The following is a 12499-nucleotide window of genomic DNA, read 5'->3' as shown; positions in this document are numbered from 1 at the left end:
CAGTAAAACATCTTGTTGGAACATATGGCAACTGGTGTTTTTGTTGTTTATTTGTGGTTATGCCCACTACAAATTTAGCGCTGTAGTCTGCAGAAATACCGCTGAGTTATTCAGAGTGGGAATGGGTGAGGTTCCAGTGTATTTGGTTTAACTTTACCCATTTCAATTTACCATGACATGAAAATTTGCCCAACGACCGGACTTGAAGAGAGGAAGCTTATAAGAGAAATAAAAATCAACAAACAAACAAACTGTGATCAGTTTATGAAAGTGCATCATATGTTTGAAGGTAACCACAAAGCTATACAATGGACTAGCTGTGCTCTGCCCACCTCAGGTATCGAACCTCGATTTCTAGAGTTGCAAATCCGAAGACGTGCCGCTGTGCCACTGGGGAGCTTGAAGATAGAATAATAACTTACAAAAAGTTGTATCTTCTGATTTACGAGACTTCATAGAACGAGAACCGACTATTGTTTTAGTGGTAAAGATAGTGAGTTCGATTACGCTTCCAACTAGCAGTCAGACTCGTTGAAAGTGGCATTGATTAGGGTTAATTATTACAGTAATACAATCTTTTTTACCTTATCTTACAAGAGTCAATTATTATACACTACTACAGATGAGATTAGCTACATATCATATACTACTACATGTGATATTAGTTACATGTTATATACTACTACAGATGATATTAGTTACATATTATATACTACTACAGATGATATTAGTTACATATTATATACTACTACAGATGATATTTGTTACATATTATATAATACTATATAGTTATAATTGTTATAATTGTTATAATTATTGTTGCTAAAGTTATAATTGTTGGTAAAGGTTTCTCATATAAGTTAATCTTTCAAGTATTGTAATGCAACAAAATTATGAGGTCTCTCTGCTTTCCAATTACATCTAGCACTCGATAGTTCTCAAATTTACTGTTGTGTTTGTTGAAATATGAACCCCTTGGTGACAGACGATCTTTGTATTTGTTGAAATATGACGCTCTGGGTGACAAACAGTCCTTATATTTGTTGAAATATGACGCTCTGGGTGACAGACGATCTTCGTCATTGACCTAGTTGAATGTCACTCAGTGTTTCAAGCACTTCTTGAAACTACAGTTCTCATTTGATCATGGTGTGCGTGTTTATCATCTAATTTGAGTAATATGTCATCATTATCATATTGCTATACCGATGGGCCGAGCGTGGCCCGATTGTTAGCATACTAGAATGTGGAGTTAAGGTTCCATGGTTCGTATCTTGCTACCGGCAAGAAAGAAAACACGTATCTACAGATAACGTTTACAAAAATGGCACTTCTTTGGTACTCTGAGTGCGTTGTAAAAGAGACGTTCTGACATGAATAACCTAAACATTGGCGATGAGTGTGGTTGACTAGCTGCCTGCCCTCTAGTCTTACACTGCTAAATTAGGGACGGCTAGCGCAGATAGTTCTGGTGTAGCTTTGCGCGAAATTCAAAACAAACAAACTAAACTTACAAAGCATTTCATCCTGTAACTGGTAAAATCCAGTTGTATCTTCAACTTTGAATGAGACAAAAATGTGTGCGTTTTAAACATCATTTAGTGCTGATATAGGTTAAGATCATACTCGTATATCCTGAGAAAATACAAATGAAAGACCCTGTAAAGACACAGTATGTACTAAAGTAGGCTGGTGTTCCGACAATATATAACTGAATCGCTATTTCCAAAATTAGGCTGATTTTAGATCATAATGAGGAACTCATAATTATAGATGGCAACAATAAATTCAGTTTCTTTACACTTTTGACAGAATGATAAATAACAAGAAAACCAACATTTGTAGTGTTATTATTTCTCAATTGATGGATAGTAACTACTATTCTACAAAATAACAAATACGTTAAGTACAGTATTACATTATTCAGAAACACAGTTAAAAACTTCGTAAGGCATAGTTTTGTTTTGATCTTGTGCTGTAGCTTTCCGCTGAAACTTTTCTAGAAAGATGTTAAAACATTACGTCATATTTGGATTCTCATGAGAAGCTGTTATGCTTACGATATGCATGTGTCATAAAAATACTCTCGTAAGATATAAAATATTAATATATCTTTAATCACGCGAATTTTGATAAAAATATTAACATATATTTATATAAGTAATTATGTGCTAAAGACAAATATAATGTCCCTTACCTTCAACTACGTCAAATGTAAGTGAGGACAGAGACGTGTAGATATTCATACCCAGCCAACTTGCTGGACAAGTCATTAACTTGTTCCAGGATAGTTTTCAGGCATGTTATTATATGTGATGCAAGAGAAGTCGGAACTTTGTTTTCATTACCCTTTTTGTAAGGAATTTCATATAACTTCAAACCAAAAGAAACACGTGTTATCATTACCTAGTTTCGCACCGCTTATTTCTTTTATTTTTATAAAATTAAAAGTCTGAATCTATGGTGGCACATATCTATGCTAGCGTAAGCCTTCGAGAGAACAAACACTATATTACATATCAGGCTGAGTGCGCTACATAAATCTCCAATACCAAGTTCAATTGAAATACTGACTGTTATTTACTCGTTGTAGTATCGTTTAAAAGAAAAAAAAAGAGCAGAAAACGTAGAAAACATCCACATCTTGATGAAGAGGTATACTTTAAAATAGCAAAGATAATACAAGATTTAGAATATTCAATATTACATGAGCTGTACTGACAGAAAACGAAGATAGATTCAAGCCCAGATAAGTGTTTTTCCTGCATCGCAAAGAATGTCATTTAAAAGGGTACAGCTCATATTGTCACATTATAAGACTTTGGTGAATGATGTGCAGAATTTGTGGAAGATAGGAAATCACAGTTGATGAAGTATACTATTTTCAGTTGGAAAGCAATGTTTTCTGTTACCAGTCTATGCTAGAAACTTCAGATTAGTGCATAATTTACTACTAAAGTAATATACGAGTTGATTTTGAATTTCGCGCAAAGCTACACGAAGGCTATCTTCGCTTACCATTCCTAATTTAGCAGCTAGTCATCACCACCCACCGCCAACCCTTGGGCTACCCAACGAATAGTGAGATTGACCGTCACATTATAACGTCACCACGACTACATGAGGGCTATCTGCGCTAGCCGTCCCTAATTTAGCAGTGGAAGGCTACAGGGAAAGCAGCTAGTCATCACCACCCACCGCCAACTCTTGGGCTACTCTTTTACCAACGAATAGTGGGATTGACCGTCACATTATGACGTCCCCACGGCTGAAAGGGCGAGCATGTTTGGCGCGACGGGAATGCGAACCCGCGACCCTCAGATTACGAGTCGCACGCCTTAACACGCTTGGCCAGGCCGGGCCCGTTCTTTCAATAACGTTTATATTATACAGACTTCGTTATGTTTAACACAAATATAAGTTTATATTGTAAATGCTAACTAACATAATGTACGCTTAAAACTGTGGTAAATCCTAATGTTGTTTCGGGTGTTTATTTTTTTACTGAAAATAGTATTTAGATCTAAGCCCTAAAAGTCGAATGATGTTGTTAGTTGTGATATTATATAAAACTGAAATATTTTCTTAGTTTTAGAACTGACCAGATTATGATTTATAATTATGGTTTGCATATCAGAATTTCACTTATTAGTGGAATTATTTGATTTTATTAAAACATTATATCACTGTAACTGTCTTTTTTGTTTGCAAAATCATATATCTAACAAAAATTTTATTAGCAATAAAATATAAATGACTAAGTTATTTATAATGCATTTTAAAATAATAAGATGTGATTCGTTTCATTTCGTTGTTCAAGTAGGTATTAATTAATTCCTAAGTATTTCAAATGATATACAAGAAATATTGTTTTTATTTGCTTAAATGAAATTGTTGGAGGTTTTTTGCGCTTTCGAACTACATTTTTGTCTTGGTCAAATCAATATATTTACATTACATCATTACAGCCCATCGACGCATACTCTTATAATATGATTCACGTTTCTTCCGAGGACCACCAGAGGACAAAACATAAGGAAAATGCGCTAGATGAACTGTTAAACGAGCTTCAGTATTTTAATCAGGCAGACGAAGATAGAAGAGATCCGCTAGGTGGTGTTCATAGTCATCTTGCTTCAAGTTATTCCGAATCATATGGTTCTTTTAACCAGTCCTCAGGTCACAGGAGGTCACCGAATCCTTCAGGAGAAGTAGGCAGTAAATTATTGGTTGGTGAAGGCGCTTTTCTCCAACTAAGTCCACTTTCATCAGACAAAGGTAAAACCACTGCCCTCCCTCTCCATACTGGTCGCAAACAACAAAATTTTCAAGAACCTCCTCACCTTCCCCTTAAAAAAGTACCCCCTCCTCCACCTCGTACAACCAGTCGCTCAGCAATGCAGTCTTCCAGTATATCGAAGCTGCCGACTGATGACGATTTAATCGGTGCTGCTAATTCTACCGAAAAAACTCAGCAAGCCATCAAGAGAAGCCATCCGAATTTACGGGCGCTTAGATCTGCGTCCGATTCATTGCGAAGATCAACTTCAAGTGACGATCCGCAATTAAAAACAAGCAGTAAACAGGTAATCAAAACACGAGCTTCGACAGAAGGGGTTACACGGAGAGATTTCTTATCTAGTAGCAACAGTAAGAGTGTCGACTCCCAGGCAGGGCTATTTAAAAAATCGGAGCTCGCTGTGAAAACCCAGTTAGAGCGTAGCTTGTCAGAAGGAGGCACGCCCGGAGCAGTGGATGGCGTAAACTTGAGGAACACATCGGGTTCTTCTTCGATCTTGAACTGCACTCGGAGTCGTCAGGAGGTCCTGGAGTTTAGGCACCAGGAACTACTGAACAAGCAGAAACGGTTACAGGACCAGTACAACACACTGCAGCAACTACAACGTGCACAACTTCTCACTCGCTTTTCGTCTTTAAGGCGAGCGTTCAGTAGCACGGAGCCTGGCGATTTAAAGAAGACCGAAAGTGAAAGTAATATCTTATCGAAATCAAAACTAGCTTTGGTCACCTCGTCTGGTTCTATGACTCATCTGTCAGCGTCTGTCAAAGCTAATAACAAAGCAAATATGGAATTGAAAGTACCAATGTTGAAAAAGTCAAAGATCAACACATTTTCGCAGTCATCCAGTACAATTCATGAGACCGATATAATATGATACACAGTATGTTCCATAAGTTCCCTCTTTATTTAAACCCACGTCATATCGGCAGCTCAAGCGTATTACTATTTAGAAATAATAATTAAGTATCGTGTATAGGTGTTATGGCGAACCCTAGTTTGTTTTTATTGTGATCAAGTTATTTCAGTATTTTTGTGCATACTTCGTAACTTTCTACACCGAAGTTTTTTGAGAAAATAAAAAAGAACATTTTACTTTTCTCATTCAGTTTCGATTAGATGACACTAAAGAGTGTTGAGTAATTGATGATTTATGTGGTTAGCGTGCAGAACGGTGTTAGTTAATTCGCCTATAGAAGTGTATGTATAACCTGTTCTCTGTAACATCAAAGAGAGCTTGTATTTCACCTCGTTAACTTTGTAAACGGTTCCTAATTTGGACCACTTGTAAAATAGAAGTAGCCGCTCTAAAGAGTTAAGAAGTCGTGTAGTGCTATCCATGTCCGTCATCAGATAATTACGTGTACTTCACTTTTATTCTTACCTGCTGGGTAGTAAGGTGAATTTAAATATCGTCTTTAAGCTGTTAACTCAAGTGACTTCTGTTACACGCCATGGTCATACTTTAGTAACCAAATCTGGAATTCACCTTTTGTGTTTCTATGGAATAATTTATTAAATGAAGTTTTCCTTCAGGTATAACTAATTAGTACGTACCAAAGCATAGTTATTCATTCAGGTTATAAAAGAGAGGCATAGAGAACTTATCAATGGAGGGGGTATCCATACAGCTCGCATTAACCACTTGCCTGTAAACATCACCAATGCACCTTGAAAAATAGCTAAGATGCACCGTATAGACACAAAAGTGCCGCACTTTTTAACGATCAGAAATGTAAACTTCGTTCCTCATGTCTCTTCTATTTTAAAATATAATTCTGTTTTACTGACGATGTTGTTGTTTTTTCTAATGCTGATACTAAAAAAATTATTTTAAGTCATTAATAAAATATTGTTTATGAACATAGTATTTTAGACATTCTAATAATGGGCCTGAAAAGAATAAAAGATTCGTGAATGCGACATAAAATTTATTAAAGAAAGACCTTCTACTGTTCTTATCACAAAATATGACGTCAGCATAAAACGTCATTTTTATTTACCGAGTATTGAAGGCAGAAAATAAATATCATTATTTTTTTTGTTTTTTATAGATTTAAGGTATTAAAAATGTGAGGTAGGGAGAAATTATGTTGTATAATATCTAAACTTTTCAAGATGTACTATCCTATAAACAGATTTATTTCTCATGTTGATAATGTTCGAAGTAGTAGTTGTAGTAAAGGTGATCTAAAAGTAAAATAAGTAACATGAAAACAACAAAGAGATAAAGATTGTGTTTCTCTTTCTTGAACTATTTGTATACTTAATTTTCTGAGTACATAATTTAAAGAAAGAAACTAACATAAATAACAATTAAAAACATGATAGTATAGAGTTACATTAGAACATTAAATATTTTCTATAGGACATTTCAGGGACAAATTATGAAAATTTAGCTATTTCGTCGCGTTGATGACATCCAGAAGCGTCGCTAGGCGCTGACACACGAGCCTCGTGCTCCTATTCAGAGAATAAATCCATGATCGACACTAAAACGTTGAAAATCCCCCCACCCTTGAGCTCGACACCGAATCTTTTAAGCCCCTAGAAACGCTTCTGGTTATGTCATTAATTTATAAACGTCAATTTTCATTCCGATGTTTATTGTTTGTGAATATCAACTAGGAAGTATAGATAGTTCATAAAATAATTTTATTTTTTAGCTCAGACGATATTTATATAATGTAATAATGAAACAAACATAGAATATTTTTATTTTTATCTAACGTTTACTGAACGCATCTAAGAAAACAATTCTCAATTTACATTCCACGGATTTCAAAAATTATCCATATTTGAGCAAATTTGCCCACGAATATTCGTAATGGATTTCCAGTAATGCTGAGAAATATTTTTGACAGTTTTCTGTAGATATAAAAGATCAGACTTAGCAGTTTTACTACAAAACGGTCATGCAAAATGGTATTATTTTTTCACTATTCTGTTTATTTTATCAGTATAACACAAGAATATCAAATCAGTCGTTTGACTGATATATCAAATTTCTTGTTTCTACATTCAGTTCTAAACATTTTCTTCTTGTTTGAGAAACACAAACGGGATAAAACTCGTAATATAGTCCAATGTAAGTTGTTTGATTATTAAGGACGTATTACCGTCATTTTACCTATTATTATTTTTTGTGGTTATGTGTAGTAATTTATAGAAAAGAACTGTGACACGTGTATCGTTAAGGGGAGAATCTATAATACTGATTAATAAATGCCTAAAGTTATAGACTATTTGTACAGCGGAGTTTAAATGTTGATTGTATTAAATGTGCATATTACAGCTCATTGCTTTCTCGTTGTCATTCTTTATTAAAAACTCAAATAAAATTCACGTAAAAATTCATTTGTATGTGAGATTTGAAATCAGTTGAGGTAATTGTTTCTGAACATCTTTCTCTAAATTATTACATAATTAAAGTATATGTTTGAAAAGTGTGCATACAGTTAACATTTTAAACACTTACTGTCACCTTGTATAAGAGAACAAGATTTCTCTTTTTTTGTGTACACGCTGTGAACTCTATGATAAAATGAACGTAGTTTAAATGCTTATTTATTATTTTATGATATGTTTCTTGAGAAGAAGAAATGATATAGGTTTTTCAGTCAATAATTTTAATGTCCTTTTGTCATAATTAGTTCTTCTGGCATTTGGTTTAAAACGAAAGACTACGTTAGAAAAAACAACAAAAACCTCTTTGGTTATTCACCAGAGCCGTGAATAATAGCTGTATCAAGGAAATGAAAACGATAGAGATTTTGTTTCCGTCGCTGCTTGTCATTCCGTATTTACATTTAAAATAATGCATAACTTTATCATAATAACGGCCCTCTATTCGTGAGTACACATTTGTTTTGTTTTAGTGAAAGATATACAATTGGATATCTGCACTCTGTCCACCACGAGAAGTCAAAATCCGGATAATATTATAAGTCCATAAATTCACCGATGACCCACTGACGGACATTTAGGCGTATCTAACTTAGAAACTGAAGAATTTAGTATTCCTTAACTAATATAATACAACTCCTGTTGCATCGCAGTTTGTCTGCGGACTTACAATGCCACCAACCTAGTTTCGAAACTCGTGATGGACAGAGCACAGTTAACCCGTTGTGTAGCTTTGTGTTTAACTTTAAACAAACAAACAAACAGTGTGAGTCTGCAGACATATAGCTGTGCCACTGGAGGACTGTTTGTAAAGAAACAAGCGAGAAAATAAAAATATGTTACTTCACTATAAGTTAAATAAACGTAAGTCGATAAGAAGGGTAGTTTTATCTTTGTAGTTAATCTGATATCAGTTAAGTACAATGTAGGATCATTAATGTCAATAAAAGAGAAATGCAATACCACAAACAGAGACATAAGCCTTTACTCTTACAACTGAAACTTTATGATATAGTCAGTAATATGAGCAAGTAACGGAATGTTTCTATATCATGATGAACAAAGAGAGCAAGATTAGAAAAGCTCTTATGGAGCCAGTAATTTTCCTCAGAGCGCAGATAGCCGTCGAGTAGCTTTGCGCGAAATTCAAAACAAGCAATTTTCCTCAGTACGGTAACATTGTTTCTCTTTTAATACAAAGAAGTGACAAAAACGTATCTCTTTTAAATTTCACATCATTTATGGTATGAAGTTAGCTATAAGATAACATCAGTTGAAGTTTGAGAATTCCGCCGGCCTTTGGTCAGTTTCTAAGGGTTTAGGTAATTCCAGTACTCTAAGTCATTAGAAAAGTACTGTAGTGAGGGAATATAGTAGCCGTCTTTCTAAGTTCGTCAGGTTTTGAGGTCACAAGACCCTCTGTAGTAACAAAACTTTACAATCCGATAGAAGGAAAAACAATTTGTTTATTTTTTTAATTTCGTGCAAAGCTACACGAGGGCTATCTGTGATAGCCGTCCCTAATTTAGCAGTGTAAGACTAGAAGGAAGGCAATAAGTCATCACCACCTACCGCCAACCCTTGGTCTACTTTTTTACTAACGAATAGTGGGATTGACTGTCACATTATAACACCCTACGGCTGAAAGGGCGAGCACGTTTGGTGTGACGGGGATTCGAACCCGCCAACATCGGATTACGAGTCGAGTGCCTTAACCACCTGGCCATGCCGGGCCATTGGAAAACATGCTCAAGGTCAGAAAGAAAAGAACAGATTTAACATTTGTTTGATAAAAAAATGTAAAAGGTAAGAGTTCGACGAAATAAGAACGAATTAACTGACAGAGGCGAAAGAATAAAATAATTTATTGCCATTAAGAAACTAAATCTATTTTTGATATTTTTGTGCTACTTATTTCCAGTAATGAGCAATAATTTATATTTACATTGATATATTTAAAATCCTGATAGAAAAGTGTACAACTCAAATAAAACTGATGAACAGAAGAGAGATAAGTCTGAGTATTGCACAACTGCAACAGTTTATAATATATTACGGAAAATAAAGACAATATCATCACAATATTTATTAATAAGTCGTCAAAATATTCTTAGGATAAAAACTAAAAATACAAATTAATAAAGAAAATTGTATTCAACTTCCTGACTAAAAATTCATGACATCAAAAAGCACAAAAAACACTAAAAGTTTTACATTTAATTTTTAGTATTTGGATTTTATTTGTTCATATAAAATAGATACGACTTAGTCTGTTATGTGTGGATCAGCGGTATCACGTGATATGCTTGCTTCAATCTTTATCGTGTTTCATTCCTCTTTTAAATAAAGATATGTTCACCGTGGTGAGTAAAAGACAACTAAGACTACTATACACATGCTGTCCGCCACTATTAGAAGCCAACCACTGTTTATTTTTGTTGGGTTTTTTAGATTTGTTTTTCTCTGTGGTTATGGCGAGAGTTGTTATTATTCAAAACCGACAGAATTCAGAGAAAAGTGATAAAGTGAATGATAAACTGGAATTTATATCTATTTTTAAACCTTTTACATTTTAAATATTATTTCAGTAAATATTCCCACGTGTTTGTAGGAATGTAATGCTTTCTCAACCAGTTCTGTAAAACTAAATTATGATGGTTGTTTTTTGTTACATAAATGAACTCGAGATGTTTTTCAATTCTTAGAGTTTAGTATATAATCCTGACGCAGAACTGACGTTTCATTAAGATTACTACTACAACTGCTGGCATAAAATATTAATATTTTATTTATACTTTACAATAATTTCAAATATCTGAATAGTGCTGTAGTGTATAGCAAAGCTGTTTTCTTGTAAAATGTGCATAACAACAAACAACAGTTATCCTTTAGTTATTTTATAATATTAAACTTAACTTTCCCTCAGATATAAAATACAAAAATCAGATAAAAAATAAATATTTTTATACATAATAATTCTTTCCTTCACCAGTTATCATTAAATAAGTAGATGTTGTATGGTGAGAAAGACATAAAATACTCGTACAACACATTGTGATGTAAAATTAACAGTTAATGTAGACGAAACTTTCGTTATTCTTTTGACAAAGCTCGTCTTATATAGGCCCGACATGGCCAGGTGGGTTAAGGCGTTTGACTCGTATTCTGAGTGTCGCGGGCTCAAATCCCCGTCACACCAAACATGCTCGCTCTTTCAGCCGTGGGGACGTTATAATGTTACAGTCAATCCCACTATTCGTTGGTTCGGTGGATGCTGATGACTAGCTGCCTTCCTTCTAGTCTTACACTACTAAATTAGGGATGGCTAGCACAGATGGTCCTCGTGGATCTTTGCGCGAATTTCAAGAAAAACAAAACAAAAGTAACCCATAATAGTGTCATTGAAAGTAATAACATGGTTCTTGTCGAGTTCTCCTGAAGGCTATTGTCTTTGTTACATATGGAGTTTAGGTTAGTCCAATCGGTTATAGTTTTACAGTATTTGTTAAATGAAAAAACGTGGATTAGTGGGATTTAACTGCCATACTTTTAGTGCACCAAAAATTGAATGTATGGAACACATTTTTGTGGCTATAGGAAACGAGGCACGTACTTTCCAATCCGTAGTCCGAAGTTGCTAAGCATTAGGCTACGCCCAGCCGAAAGTTTACAAAAACCGATGGCTGAAGTTTAATTAGACAAAACGTACTTTCCAATACGTATGTATTTATGCATGCATATTTGGCTAAGATGACTCTTTGTAATTTTAATTATGAGCAGAAATATGTTTCATTTCACGAATTAGCTTTCAATTCTTCCAATGTAAATGCACTCATATCCGGTTTTTCTGTGATCCTGATGTGAAAAATTATAACAACGCCTTTTACATTTTGTTGACATTTGGTGATTTATTTTTTGAATTCACTTTTGTTACTATCTGTTGGATAAGGTTTAGTTTGAATTTCGCGCAAAGCTACTCGAGGGCTATCTGCGCTAGCCGACCGTGATTTAGTAGCGTAAGACTGAATGGAAGGCAGATAGTCATCACTAATCACCGCCAACTCTTGGACTACTCTTTTACCAACGAATTTCACATTATTCTCGTTTTAAACATTATTATGGACGTCAACACCGAAAGTGCACTTTGGCAACATTTTACGATCCATCCTGAAAATAGTTCATCTCAAAGTTAGCCGATGAGTTATCTACTGGTAAGTGGACCTAGGATTTTAGAGCTGTAATTTCAAAACTTGCCGCTGACCCAAAGGAGGATACTACAAATAGTAAGAACAAAACAGCGATTGACAGTTTTAGGGTCTTGGAATAAATCCGTTTGCTTTTTATCACATAAGACCCTGGACCCAATATAGATTATTTTGCATAATAATGTCTTAATCCATTCATTTCACTAGTTCTAATGTTATTCATCTAGTGCTAGCACAATCACAAAGTAGCACAACCAATTGTCACAATATAGACATAATCCATTCAGTTCAACAGTTTATTAGTATCCGACCAGTGCTTGCATAAAGTAATTCAAACCAATCCTTCCACATTCACATACGATTCATTCAGTTTTTTTTTTTTTACATACATGATATAAATCAACTAATTATTACGTGAACATAATGGAATTATATTAACTTTATCAATAATGCTTCTTTTGTCGAGTCTGTTTTCACTCTTTGAGTTTTATCTTTATTAGATGTTGCTGCACCTTTTTCATTCCATTCGATATTTTTCACATCTCTTACAACTAACGTTTCGTGTAAAGTATTCTACGCATGCGTGGAC

General features: G+C 34.5%; 1 protein-coding gene across 7 annotated transcripts in view; it reads left to right on the top strand.

Moving 5' to 3' along the window:
* LOC143252719 (coiled-coil domain-containing protein CG32809-like) overlaps positions 1-7593 on the top strand; it is a 431304-nt gene extending 423711 nt beyond the window's left edge. For 6 of the 7 annotated variants that reach the window (XM_076505287.1, XM_076505286.1, XM_076505285.1 and 3 more), the window contains one exon: positions 3969-7593. In XM_076505287.1, the coding sequence (XP_076361402.1) occupies positions 3969-5177 (1209 nt within the window). In that variant the 3' untranslated portion in view covers positions 5178-7593. The remainder of the gene's footprint in view (positions 1-3968) is intronic. The other variant, XM_076505293.1, reaches the window with a different exon arrangement.
* Positions 7594-12499: the final 4906 nt, after the last annotated feature.

Source organism: Tachypleus tridentatus, chromosome 6, assembly GCF_004210375.1.
Source record: "Tachypleus tridentatus isolate NWPU-2018 chromosome 6, ASM421037v1, whole genome shotgun sequence".
In the NCBI taxonomy this organism is placed as follows: domain Eukaryota; kingdom Metazoa; phylum Arthropoda; class Merostomata; order Xiphosura; family Limulidae; genus Tachypleus; species Tachypleus tridentatus.
This window is presented reverse-complemented; position numbering and strand designations above follow the sequence as displayed.